The sequence below is a fragment of the Microplitis mediator genome, chromosome 1 (assembly GCF_029852145.1).
Source record: "Microplitis mediator isolate UGA2020A chromosome 1, iyMicMedi2.1, whole genome shotgun sequence".
NCBI classification, from domain to species: Eukaryota; Metazoa; Arthropoda; class Insecta; order Hymenoptera; family Braconidae; genus Microplitis; species Microplitis mediator.
In genome coordinates this window covers 25,257,638-25,279,987 of record NC_079969.1, presented here as the reverse complement: position 1 = coordinate 25,279,987, position 22,350 = coordinate 25,257,638, and the positions used below count along the sequence as shown (strand labels likewise).

The 22,350-nt window shown below is 34.2% G+C and overlaps 1 protein-coding gene across 1 annotated transcript in view; it reads right to left on the bottom strand.

Annotated features, from left to right (window-relative positions):
- LOC130664290 (icarapin-like) overlaps positions 1–20,881 on the bottom strand; it is a 47,229-nt gene extending 26,348 nt beyond the window's left edge. The window contains exon 1 of the mRNA XM_057464181.1: positions 20,600–20,881. Within this exon, the coding sequence (XP_057320164.1) occupies positions 20,600–20,657 (58 nt within the window). The 5' untranslated portion in view covers positions 20,658–20,881. The remainder of the gene's footprint in view (positions 1–20,599) is intronic.
- Positions 20,882–22,350: the final 1,469 nt, after the last annotated feature.

The following is a 22,350-nucleotide window of genomic DNA, read 5'->3' as shown; positions in this document are numbered from 1 at the left end:
TATAAGATCATGTAGTCGAGCCTGTTCCATGTTGGCGCCGAGCGCCGAATTTATGTTTTTGACACTTGTACGGCAAAAATTTAAAGGCGACGCTCGGATCGCCGTGGAAAATATGGAATATAGTAATATGAAGGAGTTCGAAAATCTCCTTCGCACTGTCTTCGACCGTCACCGTTCTGCTAACCAATGCAAGGCCGAGCTAGAGAACATCATCATGCGACCCAAAGAAAACATGGTTTCTTATGTCAACCGCGCTCGTACGATCTACCGCGATATTCTGCACGCGGAAACAACCGAAAGAGGTACGCTGATTGAATCGGAAAAACTAAAAATTGAGAAAGACGCGATTGCGGCTTTTCTTAATGGCATTCCACCTTTACTGCAGGTTCAATGTTTACTCAAGCCACACGATACGTTGGAGCAAACATACGCGTCATCGATAGCTGCGTTTAAAAATCACGAGGACAACGCAAAGCGCTTCCAAATACCGGACGCGGTCTCTGTAGCGTATATACAGAGTAATCAACCTGATAGATCTAAGCCACCTAGGCAAGAGCGCCAGGCGGATAAAAATAAAGAGCTTCGATGTAATTTTTGTAATAAACGCGGGCATTTCGAAAGAGATTGCTTGCAGAAAAAGGCATCGGGTAACAACAATAACAATAACAAATATAATACCGACAGTAAATTTAACAATAAACACAGTAATGTTGACCGGAGAAACCAGAATAACGGATCCGGTAATAAGAACAACCCTCGCGGTAACGAAAGAAAACCCGAGAAAAATCGGGAGGAGTGCCCGTGCTGCGGCAACGTAAATCACAGTTTGGCAAACTGTTTTAAATTTGCATCGCTGGTACAAACGCGTTATGGGCCGTCGGGAAACTCCAAACTCCCGGGGAAGAACGACGACGGGTCCCACGGGAGTCCGAAACAAGTTCAAAGCCCGCCGAAAAATCCTTTCGAGGTCGCGCACCAGTCAACGTCGCGACAGTCGTAATTAATTTAAGAAAAACCGAGGTACCAGCAATTTTGGTCAAAAGCGATGATATCAAAAATTATTTAACGATCATGCTTGATTCGGGTTCGGAGGTAAATATTATAAAAATTGGTGCGTTAAACAAACCACAAGGTATCGACAAAGAACAGAAATTGGCGCTACTGGGCATAAATAAAGACCCAGTATATACGGTTGGTAAAATCCACGTAGAATTATTCGGTTACGATGTTGAATTTAATGTGGTGGAAGACGACTTCCCCATAGTTCATCCCGCTATTTTGGGTGCAAAATTCTTTAATGAATATGGCGCTAGATTCTTCTTCGATCGCAAATTATTTACGTTTTACGATATCGAAGTCCCGTTCTTCGAAACGGAAATTGACAAACTGCCTCCAAGATCTGTTACAGTGGTTAAAATTAAAACCACTCCCGATTCATCTGACTATGGCTATGTACCTCGAATATACTGTGCATCCGAGCTCGAACTCGGAGGCACTTTTGAAACTAATAATAATGGTAGTACGCTCTTACGGGCTTACAATAACTCCGATACTGAAATTTCTATTCCCAGGCCTGTGGTCGATTTACAATCGTCCTTATGGGGGGACGAAAGCGATATTTCCACTGAATTAAAATCAGTGAATTTAATTTGTGATTTTCCATGCGAGCCTCAATCAACTGCTATTAATGCAGATAATTTTGTTGAGCCTACCAGGGCTATTAATAACCCACGACTGTCTAAAGACATTGGGTCGGAAGTCGGGGAGAATTTGAAGGATTCAGGGATCGTAGAATCAAAGGTATTCACGATGTCTGAAAATAATGAAATGCCGGAGCGGGCACAAGAAGTGACCAACTCCGTGCATATTACCGAAGATTTATCGGTTCGGCAGCGCATGGAAATCAAAAATTTGATTTTTGAGAATCAAGATTTATTTTATTTATCTGGAGAAAATCTCGGATCCACAAACGAGATTTTACACCGTATAATAACTACGGATGACCATCCAGTATTTAAGAAACAATATCGCTTTCCTCCCATACATAAGGAGGAGATTTCGAGACAGGTCAGAGAATTAGAAGAGAAGGGTATTATTAGACCCTCAGAATCAGGTTATTGTTCCCCGATTTGGATCGTTCCTAAAAAGGAAGATTCTTTCGGTAATAAGAAATGGCGTATGGTAATCGACTTTCGTGATTTGAACGAAAAAACTTTTACAGTCGTTTACCCTACGCCAAATATTGTCGAAATAATCGACCAAATAGGCGATGCTGAGTACTTCTCAACTTTTGATCTAGCGAGTGGTTTCCACCAAATTAAAATTCACCCAGACGATATACACAAGACAGCCTTTTCTACGCCAAACCAGCATTATGAATTTGTTAGAATGCCGTTTGGACTGAAAAATGCCCCTCCGACATTTCAAAGATTAATGAACAAGGTATTGGTGGGACTGCTTGGCAGGGGTGTCTTTGTGTATATGGATGACATAGTCGTCTACTCTAAAACATTTGTGGACCACGTCGCGAAAATCAAAGAGTTGTTTATTTGTCTACGTAAGTCGGGTTTGCAACTGCAACCCGATAAATGTAACTTATTTTTAAAAGAAATTAATTATCTGGGACATATAATATCGGGAAACGGTGTTAAACCGGACCCTAAGAAAACTGACGCGGTCGAAAAATTCGCGATACCGAAAAATGTTAAAAAGGTTCGGGAATTTTTGGGTCTAACCGGGTATTACAGGAGATTCATTGACAACTACGCGAAGATAAGCAAACCACTAACCTCTCTGCTGCAAAAAGATGCAGTGTTCGAATGGGGTCAGAGTCAATCGGAAGCGTTTGAGACGCTTAAAAAGAAATTGATAGAGTCACCGATTTTACAATTTCCGGATTTCTCGCGAGAGTTTATCATCACAACTGATGCTTGTGATTACGGAATCGGGGCGTGTTTAAGCCAAGGGGAAATAAATAAGGATAAACCTGTGTCTTACGCGTCTCGCTTGTTAAATTCAGCCGAACGTAACTATTCGACCATTGAAAAGGAAATGCTCGCGATAGTCTACGCGGTGAATAAATTTCGGCCATACATCTATGGAAGTCAATTCACGTTAGTTACTGACCATAGACCCCTTACATGGGTTAATTCGGTATCATCACCAAACTCTCGAATAGTAAGGTGGCGGTTAAGCATGGAAGACTACATGTATAAAGTAGTTTACAAGCCGGGTCGCGTAAATTCAAACGTGGATTCTCTCTCTCGAAATCCGGTTGACGAACCAGAGGAGTGTACTCCTGAAGCACGGGTCGGCCCGATACGGAAATTTGACCCAGATAAAACGGCAACGACTCCCGATGAAACGAGCGAAGATGACTCTACCCCCGGGGTAAAACGGACGAGGAAGCAGTACAATCTCAGACGCAAAGTACGCGTTGTTACTGACCCGGAAGATAATGACACCGAGCCGGAGCAGGTAACTCCTCCAGTCCAATTCGTATTTAGACCCCGCGTGTGGCCTTCAGCTCTACCTGTACCTGATACAAATCAATCGCCCGCAGAAGGTCATCAATCTGCAAACGATTCTAGCGAAGGTGAGGAAGTAGTAGTTTCGGATAACGAAGATCGGAGTCGTCACCAGGTTATTCCTGATTCGGACGACGAACCGATGTTAGAAGACGCGGAAGCGGATGACGAAGCTAACGCTAACGAAAACGATATCGGAGAGGAGCGACTCCAAACCGATGGAGAAACGTCGGAATCGGACGACGATAACGTCCAAGGTCGCAAAGACGTGGACCAAGAAGACAGCGATGAGGGAGAGTATGCACCCGTTCGTCCACGAGCCAGGCGAAAGCATACTACACCCATGACGCGAGAAATAGCTCCGAACGTTCGCGAAACGCGTGATCGGTTGTCAATGCAATCAGATAATGTACTAATATTTACAAACGTAAAAGGGAAACCTCATGACGAAGGAAGCAAAGAACTTGCTGACGTCTTGGAAATTCCCGCACAATTAACCTTTTGTAGGTCTACTGTAATACCCTACAGGGGAAATAAACGCTGTATAATAGCAGCTCCTAAGTATAGAGATATTGACCTCGTATCAGTCGAGGATATCCGAGAAACATTGGCTTCTGCATACAATGTAGTAATGGAAATAGGTCTAGAGTCATTCAGCGTGGCAAAAACTAACAAAATAGATGATATAAATTGGTTGACAATCCAAGAAGAATTAATCGATATCTTTGCAGACACCGAGGTTAAAATAACTATTTGTCTTAACCTCGTGCGTATCCCAAATGAGGATGAAAAATTAGAAATCTTGGAGGAATACCACGGTTCGGCCGTGGGAGGTCACAAAGGAATGACCAAAACGTACAAAAGAATCAGACAAAATTTTTTCTGGCCAAAAATTAAACAAGATGTTATCGATTACATTCAAAAATGCTTGGATTGCCAACTAAAAAAGTTAATTAGAGTTAAAACAAAGCAGCCAATGGTCCTCACGGATACCCCTGATGCGGGTTTTGATAAAATAGGTTTAGACATTATGTACCCAACGCATACTTCTGCGTCTGGAAATAAGTACATATTAACTATACAGGATCTCCTGACTAAGTTTTCAATGGCAATCGCTTTAGAGCAAGCAACAGCCGTAGATGTAGCACAGGCTTTAGTAAATCGTTGGTTTTGCTACTTCGGGCCACCTAAGGCCATACTAACTGATCAAGGAACGAACTTCCTTTCGAGTCTATTAAAAAACATTGCGAAAAAGTATAAAATCAAACAATATCATACATCTGCATATAGACCTCAGAGTAATGGATCGGTGGAAAGATCTCACCATGTATTACAAGAATATCTGAAAAATTACATAGGCGAGAATGAAGATTGGGATGAATGCCTGGACATAGCCTCATTTTCATATAATGTAAGTGAACATGAGGGTACAGGATTCACTCCGTATCAGTTAATATTTGGGAAGTTACCCCGTCTTCCTTCTCGCATACAAACTATTGAAGAACCTAATGAGACATATGCAGGTTATTTAGAGCAATTATATAGACGTATAAGACAGGCTGAAGTGACTGCCAATGAAAACTTACATCAGGCTAAAATTAGGTCAAAATATTATTATGATAGGAAAATAAATCCACACCAGTTTAGACCGGGTACTAGAGTATTTGTACTACGGGAACCAAGGAAAAGTAAAGGAGACCCGCAGTATACCGGTCCTCATGACGTAATAGCAATCGGTGGGAACGAGACTGCCGAAGTAGACATAGATGGAGTGGTGAAAGTAGTTCATCTCAACAAGCTAAGAATATCTCGTATATAATTTTCAGGTGACCGGATTGGTGATACTGCTGGGACTTCTTCCCTTTTCCTTGGGGCTGGTTGGATATGACTGCAGTGGATCGTCAATGAATATGACTACGCTATCATTGTTGGATGTAGGGGAGTGCAATTTCCCCGTAAGAAAAGCGGAAACTGAAAAAGTCTCAATAAGCTTATTGCAACCGGCTGAAATAATTCACGTCCACGTGATTGAATGCAAAATTTTAATCAATAGAGTCGTACAGCGCTGCGGAATGCACTCCCATACATCCTCCGTGTTAAACGGGCGTAGAGAGTATTATTTAGAGATGGATTATACTAGATGTAAGAAAATGCATGAAACGGGTGCAATCTGGCTTTACGATCGAGTCCATATGATTGATTTGAAAATGAACACTACAAACTTTAGACAGGCTATACTAGCCGGTGATCACCATATGGACGGTACGTGTGCGGAAGGTGTGTTTAGTGATGCGTGGGGTACTTGGCAAAAAGTAGTGGCCGACGGCTTATTCGAAATATCTCTTTCCGATTATGAAACAACGCTGAACACTAAAACGAATCAGGTAATTTTAAGATCGGGAACGCGATGTGACGCGCAAAAACTTACTTGCGTTAGTAGTGAAGGTATGACCGCGTTCTGGAGTGAGACTCCAAAAGATTCGTGCCTGATGAAATACGCGTTGCTTTACCAAGGATCGGCCACGAGAATCATCGGGGAAGAGGGACATCCAGATGTCTATTCACTCACCACGGAAGATATCACCTTCGCGCTTGCCCAGCGAGGTGAGGTAGAAGTGTGCGGGCATAATGTTGTCAAAACGGAGCACCCGAAGCTTTTCATAGTCGTCCTTAAAACCTCAGATTACACCATGCAGGTAGAAGCAATTAAGACCGAAGATATGGATATATTTGCGTATGTAAACAGCAAGTTTATATACGTCGAGAAATTCATTAGGCAGCAGATTCAAAACCTCTACCATGACGTCCTCGTAAGACGTTGTGAGTTAGAGCGTTCAATATTGATGAATGCATTGGCCTTGTCATCATTAGCTCCAGACGAATTCGGTTACGCGCTTATGAAAAGCCCAGGGTACTACACCACCGTTGCCGGTGAATTAGTGCACATTACAAAGTGCCTACCTGTGCCTGTGCGCGTAAGACACGATGAACACTGTTATCAAGAACTTCCGGTAACGTACAACAACCAAAGTTATTTTCTAGCTCCAAAGTCAAGGATACTCCTAAGAAGAGGTACTATCATCGAGTGCAATGCTATTCTACCTACTGGGTACTTCATTGATGGAGCATGGTACCATTTGACGCCTCAGAGTATTCGGGCACCAACACCACAACAACTTCAACCGCTGACAGTTCCGACTTGGAACTACGAAAACCCAGAGCATCTGGCTACATCAGGAATCTACTCTCCAAAAGATCTTGAGAAATTACGTAACCGGATAATGTTTCCGGCTGAAAGACCAGCACTGCTCAATTCCATAGCCATGGGAGCAGCTGGACGAGATATACCCGCAGGAAGCATCAACGTGCTGGGATTATTCGACGAAGAAGCGCTAGAAAAATTAGCGCTCACCACAGGACAGAGAATCTGGCGAAGCTTAATCGACTTCGGATCCGTTACCGCTGGCATATTATCAGTTATGTTAGTATTACGTCTATTGAAGTTCATTTTTGACACGATATTTCATGCATACGCATTGTATGGCATATGGGGCTGCAGCTTAGTCCTAGTAACAGCAATATGGGATACATTGGCGAATCTCATACTGCATCACCATCACCGCAGAAGGTACGATTTGGATGTAGAGAGTCAAAGAAGCAAGGCTCCAATACCTCGTCCGAGGTCAAGTATATCCATTATCGATGAGGAACCTGAACTTCGTAGGTCTGCGCCACCTCAAGAAATGTCCTATGCGGAACTAAATCGTCAACTCGAAGATCAACCACTGAGGTCCAAACTCCATGAGTGTACAAACAGTGATATGCTAACTCGTTTGAGAAACCGCGCGGAAAACCGCGAGTGAACATTTTTAGTGAAATTCGCGAGTGAACGCGAAAGCCAGATTGTGCCTATTTAAGTTAAAATAAAACATTTTAGAAATTTAAGGAATTGTCTTGAAGACAATAAATTAATCTTAAAAGACTTTGATACCTGTTATTATCAGGAAATTTTATATTTAGTAATGTTTTACTTAAGAATTACGCAGTATATTAGTATTATATAACCGAAAAGGTGTTCAAAACACATATATGTATCTGTAATTGTTTTTTTTTTATACCATAAATACGTAGAATCATTGAAAGATGTTAACTGACTTAAGTCGGGAGGTTGTTACCTCGCATTATTTTTAACTTCTTCAGTCAGTTACTTCTTAAGTAACTTAGGAATAACCGCAAGGCGGTCGTACACCTGTACGAATTTATATTAAGAGTTAATCATTTCAAAATACCAAACGACCGAGTCGGGAGGTAATTCAAATACGAAGATACTAACAATTAGTTTCATATTACTAAGTTTAAGTAATATTATAAAACGTTGTGTCTCAGGTTAAGGTTAAAATACTAAAGCCAAGAACCTTTTTTTTTTTTATTACAGTATTCAAAATCAAATTTAACCTTTAGTTTATATAGAGTCAGTCATGTTATTAATTTAAATTTATATCGAGCCACTTTATTTATGATCAGAAGTCGCACCGATTTTATTAAAGCGCCGCGACTTACTTAAGTCGGGAGGTGTTACGTTCTGGCTCTAATTAAATTTAAATAAAAATTTTTAGAAATTTTTTTTTTGAAGTCTCGAATTATTTATTCGCCACAGTGGGCGAATAAACGGTTCGACACTTCTTATAATCATAATTAATTAATAAATTAATAAATCGTTACTTTGTTGGCGATATTATTTTTATTCACCGCCAACAATGTAACGGAAATCTCTTGCGATAAGAGAGTCGCCGTGGCTCGCGGATAGTCTAAACAGATGACGATGCATGAGACCCGGGCCACGACGATTCTCTCATAGGAAACCTGAGATGCAACGTTAACAGTTTTGATAATGTATTATACCAAGGAGCGACAGAATCAAGTCAGTCGATCACAAGATCTAATAGAGCTAAGAACTCTATACAAATCCGCTGGCTTGATCCTGTCACTCGGACTTTAAGGCAAAATATATATATATCTATCCGTATTTTTTTCAAAATACATTTTCCTTTTTAACTTTGGGCGCCGCCACTGGCAGCCCAATATTCTCACCTGCTTTGGGCGCCGACACTGGCAGCCCAATATTCTCATCTGCTTTGGGCGCCGACACTGGCAGCCCAAGCACTTCCTTCCTGACTTCCAAAATTCATGCCGAGAAGCCGAAGGGCAGGTAAAAAGGCCCAATTACGTCGGGTTCTTCGTACGATCCATGAGGATCTCGGTCGTTCAGTTCACCAACGCCGCCGCCTAGAAATCGTTGCCGAGGAAGTTCTTCTCGATCCAGTGACGTTGGTTATTCCAAATTCGGGTATCGCGTTAAGTGAGGTTCGTGAGTTGTCGAGCTCTTGTGTTGTTGAGCCGTCGAGCTCTTGTGTTGTTGAGCCGTCGAGCTCTTGTGGTGTGGTCCAACAGCTGGAGTCGCCCGTCCTGACGGAGGAACGGAGCCTTCAAAGCCCTTCCTGTGCAGAGGAAGATTCACGGACGAACCCAGTCTTCTGGACTGGTATCAGTGAGGGTTGGCAGTTGGATCCAGTGGACGTTCCATCCGTCCATCCACCCAGTGGGAGCATCCCTTTTCACGACCCTCGTTACGGGTACTACTCCGAGGCCTACTTCAAGGCCACCGGCCGAGACGCGTACGCACCAGCGGAGGCGAAGAAGTTACGCAAGAAAGGGATTATTTGGGCTGACTTATGGGGCCCATAATCTCCACCATGGTAAGTCATTAAACTTTTTGCCTAAAATAGGAGAAGGTCAACAGCTGACGCACCTGGGGTCTATTGACACCCTAACGACGTCAACCTGGTCAAATTAAAAATATTCTGTATAATCAATAGATAAGCCAGAATGTAACACTAGATGTCATTTTTGACCATTTTCGAAAGTTTTTCGAGAAAAAAAAATTTTGACGAAATTTTGAGGGTACCCCATTTTGCCGGCCTATCCCGTTTTGCCCCCCCCCCCCCCTTCCCCTATATATATAAAATTATAATTTACTGAGTTACTAAAACATTTTATAAATTAAAAACATAATATTTTAAGTTTAATTATTAATATCTCAATGAGTTATTTATTTAAATAATTATGTTTATAATTAACAGCTGTTTCTATTAAATATTAATTTATTTAAGTACTAAAACTCCGGGCCGGAGTGAATTCGGATTGAAATAAAATCCGCGTTACTCCGAAATTACTCCTTATGCGGAGTGATTATTTTAACTCCGGAACTCCGAGTAACGGAGTGACTTCGGATTAAAATAAAATCCGTATTCACTCCCGATTTTTTACAGTGTATCGACTTAATACTTTTAAAATTCATACCATTCTCTCACCCTTCAACCCCTATTTTTCGTTTTGCCGTAATAATTATTATTTTTAATTGTTCACACGATAAAATGAGCTTTATGAATTTTTCGGGCGATATACCGGGCGTATAGTAATATCGTCGATTCAGCGTCTGCAACATACCGCACTCCACCGGATGTTCTTGCATTATTAATTTCTCGACGATTTGCACGAGATCGCTGCTGCACATATGCACATAATATTGCTTCTGCCACGTTTGCACGATTCTTTACAACACTATTCGCGGATATTTTGTTGGCTTTACAATCGAAAAATATATATATAACTCAAAAAACAATAAAAAAATATATATAAATAAAATGAAAGTATAAAGCAATAACTCGTGAAATATGAATTATTTCGTTTGCTATTTTTTTCCTTCTTATTATTTTAAGTCTCAAAAATGTATATACTTCTAGACTACAGTGTAAAGAAAAATATCTAAATTCTATAGAATGTCTTGAGTTTGAAATTTTGGAATCACTAAATTTCATATATATAACATTAAATTACATATATATGGTTATAAATATGAATGTATACATATATGTGGATAAATGGGCAAGGTGGGTATTCAACGTCAAAGACGCGTAATAACTTGCAAGTACTTGATGCCGAGCACTCTACTGTTGTAGGCAGTACAAACCCTCTCTCGTGCTCTGCTCATATCGTTCTCACTACACAGCCAACGACTTATTGCGTTTGGCTCGGGCCTCCAGTGAATATTCACATAAATATGTTACCAAAGAGTACCTATATATGAATATACATATATAGATATATAAAGATGTAGTAATATATGAGGGTATATAAATACAGGTATACATGCTGCTAGAGTGTAGTAGCCAAATTAGTTTCTAAATATTTCTGTTCTTCCACTTGAACTATGCTCTAATTAACATGAAATTGTAATTCTACCTTGCTATTTATTTTTAAAAACTCTTTTTACTTATATTTTAGCAGTGTCATGCTTTCAGTGACTCAGGTTAATGACTCATCTGACTCATTACTTTTCAAGAGCTATCGTTAATATGACGATGCAAAGTGTCAATAATTTAATACACAAGTCTATGTTAAATTATTTATTTTTTTCTTCTCAAAGTCAAATCCATAATTGGTTTCGATAACACTAATTTGTAAATAATTAATTTTCTTTTTAGGTAGATTTTTTTAGAAATCGGACTATTGCAATGGGTCTCATGATCGAATTATCAAAGAATTTTGCCACCATATATCTTATTTTACCTAGTAGAGTCAAAAAATACCATCCACTCAAAAGTTTATATATGTATGTATGCATGTATATATATACGACATAACGCGCCTTGTCATAAAGATAACGCCCGCAATTCTTAACGGATCTTAATGAAATTTTATACACTTATTTGTTGGACGATTACCTTGATCAAGTTCGAATATGAGCCCAATCGGTCGATTAGTTTGGAAGTTGTGGGTGTTTGAAATTTTTTTTGATTTTCATAAAAATGAATTTTCTGGCTTTATCCTTAAATAACTTTTGAACCAAAAATGACAACTCAATTCTTTAAAAAATATCTCGAAATTTGGACGATTAGCTTTAATTTTCACTGTAATACTTGATTTTTTTAAACATCTTTTCTAACAATTTAATGATATCGAAAATTTCACAAAATATTAAAAAAGCTTATTTTTGCAGCTTAGTCTTCTAATAACTTCTAAATGATAAGGCATAACTTATTTCCTTGAAATTCATGTTGAAGCTTACAAAATAAGTATTAATTACACTATTGTAGCTTTATTGTATTTACATAAGAAATCTACCTTTCCATTCCGGGTAAGGCCGGATGGCTCTTTTTTTTTTTTTTATAAATATCGTCTAGTTATTTTATTTCAACTTTTATTGTTTGGAGCAGAATTTTATCAATTGAAAATTGAATTGAAAAAAAAAACTCATTTTAAATTAATGTTAAATCGTTTACACTTGACATTCAATCGTATTAACGTGTACAATAATAATAGTATATATGCATGTTATATATACATACAAAATCTCGAGTAATTTGAGATAAAATTCTATTTGCTTACGACGTAAATTCAATCGTTCAAACTGACTATATTACGATGCTTTGAATGTCGCATCATTATAATACAAATGGATATCCATTGTCACAATAGTCCTATATATATATATATATATACATGCTAAAACAAATATAGTCGTAGCATTAATATTTAATGCTGTTAAGTGACACATGAAACGCATTAATTATTGGTAATTTCTATTTTAAAATTAGCAAACGTTGATTTAATTTATTTCACAATGTGCGCTGATAATGTCATTCCACTAATATGTCAAAATACCTCTAGAAATGTAGGTAAAAAAAAGAACATTTTAAATAACTGAAACAATTTATTTTTAGTCTACTGACTGACATATGTATGTCAACATCTGCTAATTATGTTATTAAATATTTTATATATGACTTATCGAACTTTTTTTTCATATGTCATATTTGAATAAATAATTACGTATTCGTCTATACAAATGAGACGAAATATTAAATTATTAATTAATGTCATTGAAAAAATTATCTCTATATTTTATAATTCAAACGGTTATATTTAGATAATTTTTTCGAGAAAAGTTGTATTTGCAGTTTTATATTTATAATTCTATGTAAAAGTAAAAGGATTATAATCAATGAGCAAGAATAAGCAGTTTAATTTCGTTATGATCACAGAAAACAAAGTTTTGTTCGAAAGAATAAAATAAAGTTGAGGAAAATTTTAGTCTTGTATCAAATTTTCTCAACATTTTATAAAAAGAATGGCCCTGTTTATTTATAGAAATTTATCACATGATTTTTTTAAAATTTATTTTTCAACCATTTTCTCTGTAAAAAATATTTTTGACTACCCGGGTCAAAAATAAAACTTGATTTAGACTTGCTTCAGTTTATTTTCTTTTGAAGTTATCGACTTGCCGACGATTTTTCGATAAGATCTCGTCTTTTTCGACGTAAATTAAATTATTTTTAACTTTTTGAACTTTTTTCATCTTAGTTTCAACTTATTCGTATTTTTTTATCATAGTTTAAACTTATTCGTCTTTACTTCGAGCGCGATAGTCATTCACCTTAGTTTTGACTTTTTCGCCGTATAATTCAATTCGAATAAGTCTAAACCAAGTTAATTTCGACTTGATCTTGACTTTTTCGTCTTAAATCGTGACTAAGTAAGCCAGTTAAGTCTAAATCAAGTTTTATTTTTGTCCCGGGTAATCATCAGAGATCATTTGAATAAAAATTATTGAAAATTTGAACTTTTCATTACCCGGGTCAAAAATAAAACTTGATATAGACTTGGTTTACCAAATCGAAATTTCAAGCCGTTTTTCACAAGAGAATCCCGAGTCGAAATTTAAATCGTAGATTGAACGTACAAGACGTTGAAAACATAAATTCAACCTTTGAAGACGTAAATAGTCGTAAAACGTATTTTAGATTTTAGACGTAGTTGACGTACGATAACGTAAATAAGACTTGCGTAATCGTAAATCGTAGATACAACCTTTCAAAACTTGCAATAAAACAATTAAACTATATCGGAAACATTTTTGTCTACAAGCTTCTAGGTAGTCTGTAAGACCCAAAAAAGCTCGAGAAACTGGGCATCAGTAGAGTTATCTCCTGCAAGGCCCAAAATATTTTTCTACAGCTGCTAAGAATTTTTATTTCTTGTCTTCTAGCTGCTAGACATGTCTTTTGGCAATTAAATGTTTCCGACATAGTTTAATTGTTTTATTGCAAATTTTGAAAGGTTGTATCTACGATTTACGATTACGCAAATCTTATTTACGTTATCGTACGTCAACTACGTCTAAAGTACGTTTTACGACTATTTACGTCTTTAAAGGTTGAATTTATGTTTTCAACGTCTTGTACGTTCAATTAACGAATTGAATTTTGATTCGGGTAAACAAGACTTTTTTACGGAGATGAATTTCATTGAATTTTCGCCTTCGTTTAGACTTAACCGGCCTACTTAGTCACGATTTAAGACGAATAAGTCGTAATCAAATCGAAATTGACTTGGTTTAAGCATTTGACTCGAATTATAAGGCGAATAAGTCAAAACTAAGATGAAACGTGAAAAAAAAAAAAATTTTACACTAAAAAATACTGCTTGCTTGTGAGTTGGCTGATCAAGTCTAAAGTAAAACAAATAAATCACTTTTTCTCGGCTTGATTCAGCAAATCATAAGTAAGGTGAAAGACTTTCGTGCTCAAAATGAAGACGAAAAAGTTATAACTGAGATGAAAAAAGCTCTAAAAGTTGATTAAAATTTAGTTCAAGTCGAAAAAGTCGAGATCTTATCGAAAAATCGTTGGCAAATCGATTACTTCAAAAATAAAATAAGGTAGAGCGAGTTTGAATCAAGTTTTATTTTTGACCCGTGTACGAATAAGTTAATATATTAAAAATTTAAAATTATCATTGACTGTAGTTCGATACTTCCGTAATTAATTTTAAAGATATTCTGAGACAAATCTGTAAGAAAGTTTATTTTTCGCTTCCAATATTCTGGAAGAAACTAATCGACTCTAATAAATTTAACAATAGACTGATTTATTAATACTCAATTTATTAAAGTTTATCAAAAATAAAATTTACCTTCGCAAAATTATTCAAAAGAATGTATTTTTAAAAATGACCCTTTTAAATTACGGAGTGGGTTATTCCGGTAAATTAGTGAGGCTAAAAAATGAACAGTGTTGAGATAAATTATTATACAAAAGATATATAAATAACGATAAATTTAAAATTAACACAGCAGACAAACAGTCTCCTTTTCATCGCTCCCGATACTCTGCGGTAACAAGGTAAGAAAGAGGGATGAACGTGAAGTGAAGTAAAAAAGAAAAGAAACAAGGGTTGGTTTATGGCTTCTCCAACGACCGTAATTGGATTGTCTTCCAACCGACCGCGCGCTTCCGCATAATTCTTAAGCCCACAACGGCGACAAGGAGCTTTGGACGTAATTCTTAAAATACGTCTACTATTTCTATCTCACTTATCCTCACAGCCCATACACATTTATACCATACACACTATATACCATATACTATAGTACTATAATACACATTTTTATTATTATTATTGTTTTTTTTTTCACTTTGCTCGTGTCGTCTCATTCACTTCCTCCCTCATTCTCTTCTAACCCACACTAATCTAGAGCTTCCCCTTTACTTTACTTTTACCCCCCGGTACTACTCCATTTCCGCTTTTTCCTCTCGCGAGCTTTACTTCCATTCTTCGATGTCTGATGCCTTCACATAATTGCGTCTCAACCGCAATGCTTTAAATGAAAAATAAAAAAAATTATTTTCATTTCGAGATATTTTTCTCTTCACTACTTATTTATTATTATCATTATCGATACTATTATTATTATCATTACTATTATCTTCTGATTAAAGCTATTCTTTAATTCAGTACTTGCAATGCTTGTTATTTTATTATTGAAGTTCACAAAGACATCCAACAGGTGACAAAGAAGAAAGTAAAATAATTTTTTTTTCATTCCAGTGACAATTAATTATACATACTTTTTATTATCATTATTTCTTTTTTTTCTATTATCACAGTAAATTTTTTTTATTTTTTAAACCGGTTAAATCACAGTCCCCTGGGCAACTTTTTACTTTCTTATAAAGTAAAGACATTGCTTTATAACTTTTAATACTTCAAATGCCCTTTTTCATTTTTAACTGACTAAATTATATACTGTAGTTACGAACTAAAAAAAAAAATCTAACCCCATACTTTATATATTAATACACTGAAAAAAATAAATATTTGTCCGAAATGAATCAATTTATTTTTGGCTTTTTTTTTTTTAATATTTCTGAATGACAAATAAATATATTTGGTACAACAAAATATGACAGTTGATTCAAATAATTTTATAATTTGACGGAAATATATAATTTATTTGTGGTAAGTAATTGATATATTTGTGGTAAAGATATTAAATTTGTGACAAATAACCTAAAATTTGGCGATACTATACATATATTTGAAGCCCTTATTTATTTGTAGCAATTGGATCATTTCCCGAGTCGAAATATTAGACGTGAATTGAACGTTCTTAACGTTTTAAACGTAAATTGAACGTTTTTAACGTAAATTGAACGTTTTGGACATTAAAAACTCAATTTGACAACTTTCAACTTAATCAAAACGTAGGTTGGAGTATCATATATCAAAAACGTAACTAAAACCTATTAAGACTTACAATAAGAAAACATAAGAATACCAAAAAATTTTTTTCATCGATTTTGTACTTCTGGATTATAATCACGACAATTCCCTAAAATTTTGTCGTCTGCCTTTCTGGCTCTTAAATAAAAAATTCGTATTTTGAAAAAAAAATTTTTTTCAGTTTCATACTTCTATCTTTAACACTATATATTTATATCTTTTCATATATTATGATATCAAGATTTTGAAAGTTGTGATTACAAATATTGAAATAAATTAATTAATGTTATGATTAAACTAAAATCATAACTCATGAAATTATCAATTTTATACGAACCAAAAAACGTTAAAAACGTTCAATTTACATCTAATATTTCGACTCGGGATATTCTTTACCACAAATAAATCACTTATTTCACGCAATTAAACTACTCAAATATATTATATCTTTCTCACAATTAAATATTTATTTGGCCATATCCAAATATACGATATCTTTGGCTCAAATAAATCTATTTTTCAGTGTACAAAAATATCATCATCTATTTATTAATTGCATTGTAACTACTCTCTAAACATGAATAAGTGAAATAAGTGAATATTCACTCATTCAGAGTGCCAATTGAACCATTTTTTGCAATTAGCGGTTCGGTTTGCACTTGAAATTAGTGCATATTCACTCATTTTCACTAATTCACGTTTAGAGAGTAGAAATATGATAAATGACTACCCGGGTCAAAAATGAAATTTGATTTAGACTTGGTTTACATGGAGTTTTCGTCTTGGTTTAGACTTAACTGGCTTACTTAGTCACGATTTAAGACGAAAAAGTCTAAATCAAGTCGAAATTGACTTGGTTTCAACTTATCCGACTTAGATTATAAAGCGAAAAAGTCAAAGCTAAGGTGAAACGTAACAAACAAATTTTACACTAAAAAATACTGCTTGTTTCTTACTCGATTGATCAAGTCTAAAGTAAGGTGAATGACCCCGGATGAAAAGAAACGATTCAAAATAATTCAAGTTTACTACTATATAGATATATATACATCATTGAGTTAATCGTTTTGTTTAATCAGGAACTGTCGTACTCAAAGTGAAGACAAATAAGTTCAAACTAAAATAACAAATACAAATAAGTTCAATCTCAGATTAAGAAAGCTTTAAAAGTTTACAAAAATTTAATTTAAGCCGGAAAAGTCGAGATCTTATCAGTGCAGCCAGATCGTGGGATATTTTTACCCCCTCCTGCCATTAAACTCCATGCTATTTCACCACGGGAAGGGGTAAAAATATCGCACGATCTGGCTGCACTGGATTTTATCGGAAAATTGTCGGCAAATCGATAACTTCAAAACAAAATGAGGTGAAGTGAGCCTGAATCAAGTTTCATTTTTAACTTGGGTGGTTTATGTTCTTTATTCACTTATACTTAGGATAGAAAAAAAAAATAATAGTATTTTAATGTGTAGCAAAAGAGAAATTAATTGATTAAAATCTTAGGTGACAAAAAATGGCTGACATTTGAATATTTATAGTTATGATTTAATCGGCTACCGTTTATTTATTTTTTATTTTAATTTATTAACTTTTACTTGAGTCAAGTATTGAATGGTATTTAGCATAACTGCGTCATAAAAAATATATAATCAATAACGTGATTAAATACATAAGGAAAAAATATAAAACCGGTATTATTTGATAGACGATTGAATACAGCCTTAACCTCAGATTTAGTGTCTACGTTCTATATATATATATATATATATATATTTAATTGCGTTTCCCGTTTGTTCCTCGATGCCAGGAGCTTTTCCATTCGAACAACCGAGAAGAAAAGACGTGCGGATGTTACCATCTAAGCTGCTTTGTGCCGCACAAAGCCTTTTACGATCTGCACGAGAAAAGGTTCTATTGTGTTGTGTATATATATATCTTGCTTACTCTTATATTCCTTTAGTCGTCATACTAGTGTAGTATAGCCAGTAGTTGGGCACGGATATAATAACGTAAAAGTAAATACAGATTGGAATAGCAATACTCATTCAACTCTCAGGAGAAAGATCGAGAGAAAAAAATAAAAAAAAAACTATACTTTAAAAAAATAATATTTATAAAAAATGATGTATACTTCAAATATATATATATATATGTCATATAAAATGAAAGACAGTGCCGGAAATCGAATTTATTGACATTGGCGTTTCTGATCTGTGCATTGGACGTTTTGTTGACAGCACGACAGGTTAAAATGTCAAATACGATCCTATCAAAAGATTAAGACTTTTTTTTACGTCTTTTAAAATTCAATTTTTACGTATTTTGATATAAATAAAATTATAAACCTATAAGAAATTATGGATGTATTTATGTATGGAATAAATTATATTTAGCACAATCTTGTATCCGATAACCTCATTATTGACCTCTTAATAATAATTATAAAAATACCCCACTTAAATTTTTCCATAAATTTTTTTATGAAAAAAAATTATTTATTTATTTTTTTTATTTTAATATTTATCTAATCAGACGTTGGTCTATTGATTGGCCCGTTAGGCAATTATTTGAACGAAGCAAAGTCGGAAACAATTAGTCACGAGCTCGTTAGTTACATAATTGAATCTCCTCGACCTGTGTACACTTTTTCTTCTCTTTTTGACGCGTTTACTAATCCGCATTGTCCCGGTAAAACCATACTCATCTATATATATATATGTATAAACTCAATACAATATATATATCCAAATATATATGTACTCATCAAACTCAAACCCGAATACACGTATAAAACCAATTGGATTCAGATTTAATTGTTTCCGGCATTCAAATTCGCCTTTCTATATATATTTGCAAATATCACAAACCATTTCAATATTATTTACATCAACCGCAGACATTAATTATTTACAAAAAACTATATATATATATATATATATATATATATATATATATATATATATATATATATATATATATATATATATATATATATATGTATTAGATTGATTCAAAAAAATCGACAATGTTTTTTTTCAAAAATTATACGGAAAATATTGTTCGAGATAACGAAAAGAAAAATACTGTCAAATTTTAAGCTCTCGAAAAATTAAATTCATCGAAAAATGATGTATAGGAGACCTTTTTTGTAAAGCGTTCAAATTCCGACAAAAATGTGTATTGATTTTTCAATAATCTGATTCGTTAATGAGTAATAAAATTCCAAACTTTGAAAGAAATATTTCCCATGTTATTTAAATGGGAAATCGAAAATTGCGAAAAGGCGGTTTTTCAAACAATATTTTCAGTATAATTTTTCAAAAAAACAATAGTCGATTTTTTTGAATCAGTCTAATATATCTAAATATTAGGGTGCTTCATTTCGGAGCCAGATTTTTTTTTTTTTCAAGTGCATGTGGAAAAAACCATAGTTCAACACAAAAAAAAAATTTCGCGCAAGAAAAAAAATTCTATGTCGATCACAGACCTATCTCATTGAAAAATTCGATTTTCCTATTTAAATAACATGGGAAAAATTTTTTTTTAGCTTTAAGTATTTTCAACCTCGTTAAAAAATCAATAGATCAAATAGACTAATACATACTTTTGTAGGAAATTGAACGCTCTACAAAAAAGGTTTCTTATCATTTTGCGATAAATTCATCTATTCAAAAGTTATTAGAGCTCGTAGTAAAGTTGGAGACCTTTTTACTTTTCCGGTGAAACTATCAGACTTATCACAAAATGTTATAGGATCTTTTTTGTTGAAAATTTTATTCTCTATAAATTATTATCAGTAAAGTTTTTTCAAATTCCGCATTGTTATCTAGTTATTTTCATTTTAATTTCAAGCTCTGAAAAATTGGTTCTAATCGTTTTCAAGAGCTCGACATTGAAATGAAAATAACTAGAAAACAATGCGGAATTTGAAAAAACTTTATTGATAATAATTTGTAGAGGATAAAATTTTCAACAAAAAAGATCCTATAACATTTTGTGATAAGTCTGATAGTTTCACCGGAAAAGTAAAAAGGTCTCCAACTTTACTACGAGCTCTAATAACTTTGAAACAGATGGATTTATCGAAAAATGATAAGAGACTTTTTTTGTAGAACGTTCAATTTACTACACAAGTATAAATTAGTTTATTTGATCTATTGATTTGTTAACGAGGTTAAAAATACTTAAAGCTAAGAAAAAAATTTTTCCCATGTTATTTAAATAGGAAAATCGAATTTTTCAATGAGCTAGGTCTGTAATCGACATAGAATTTTTTTTCATGCGTGAAAATTTTTTTTCTGTGTTGAACTATGGTTTTTTCCACATGCACTTAAAAAAAAAAATCTGGCTCCGAAATGAATCACCCTAATAAATATATATATACGTATACTATCTGAGTTTTAAAAATATTAAAAGTAAAATAGAGACGCAAATCTCGCACTTACCTGGGTAGCAGTGCGCACTTGCTAGCAGAAGTAGGAAAATCACAAGTATACTTTTCATATTTTTTATTTTTACTCGCTGCCTTTGATGATAAAAAAAAATTTATATTTTGTGCTCAAGCTTTTTTTCGCTCAACTTGTTTTAAAAGCTTGCAAAAAGTATAACAGATCTTGTAATTATTTTTTGCTCAATTGGAGTAAATTAAAAAAAACTATCGATCAAGGTCACTCACTTAAGACTCGTGTAAGACACAGTAACGTTCTGTAGACAACATTTCACTGGAACCGGTATATGTAGCTGGAGACACGACCAATCGCATGCCAGCCACATCATACGTCATCTGTATTTACCTTCACACAACTGAGAGTTCATATAAATATATACGATGCGGCGTTTAATTCAACCATGTATTGAATTGTTGTAATAAATGTATGTATGTATGTATAGATGTATGGATGCATAAGTTAAATATATTGTATGAGTGTACTCAACCTCTTCCTACCACTCTTTACAACTTTACTCTTACATGTATTTTCACATTACAACTACTGTCTGGTGTTTAATGTTCCCCTCTACTACATCATTTGCTTCCTCTTCCACAGAACGCTTCTACGTTCTTTTCTCTTATATTCTATTCGACTCTGGAACAATTCCATGTATTTTTACGACCATAGAAGCTTCTAGCGCTTAGTCATAGTATTTAAAACGATAAAATAAAAAAAACAACAATTTTTTAAAATAAATATTTATCATATTTTTTAAATATCCTAATACTGAATCCAAATATTGATAAATTAGATATTAAAAGACGTTCGGAATTTTTGAATATTTAAATTTGATATTTTCTATTGGGAAGTCGAATTTTTCAAACAGCGACACTAATTTTTATACTCAGATAATTTGGAAACGTTTTTTTAGAATTTAAGTCCAATAGAGGGAATTGTGAAAAATTATTAACGCATTATATCTTTATTTATTAATACATTTTTTTTAATTCAATAATTTTTTATCATGATCTGAATTATTTAAATGATGTAAGTTTTGAAAGTAAATACTGGGTATTTAAATTTAGTGGCATAATTATGACAATCTACGATAAAAAAAAATACACAATTATGATAAAAATAGCTTTCAAGGATAAAATTTAATTAATGGGAAAAAGGGGGTAAAATGGTCGTTACGAATTTTTGTTAAAAATTTTACGGTGGATCAAATCGGGCGATGTTAAATTTTTATTGAAAAATTAAAATGTTAAATCGAATTAAAATTATTACGTAATTAATTTTATCAATACCATATTCAATATAATTTCTTCATTAATAAATTTAATTTTGACTTAAATGTTTAATTAGATATTATTTATAGGGGAAGGGGGTAGGGTAGGCAAAACGTGGTACCCCCAAAATTTGATAGAAAAAAATTTTTTATCTTAAATGGTTTTTAAACATTCCAAAATCACTTCTGTAAATATAATTAGGCGTTACTTTGAATTTTTTTTGTAAACTTTTTCAAAAATCAATTGTTAGTTGAAAAATATTAATGACGTTTGTTTTATGATAAAAACTATTAGAAATTTTTTTTCTTCTTTTGTACCCGGGTCAAAATTAAAACTTGATTCAGGCTCGCTTCACCTCATTTTCTTTTGAAGTTATCGATTTGCCGACGATTTTTCGATAAAATCTCGACTTTTTCGACTTAAATTAAATTTTTTTCAACTTTTTGAACTTTTTTCATATTAGTTTCAACTTATTTC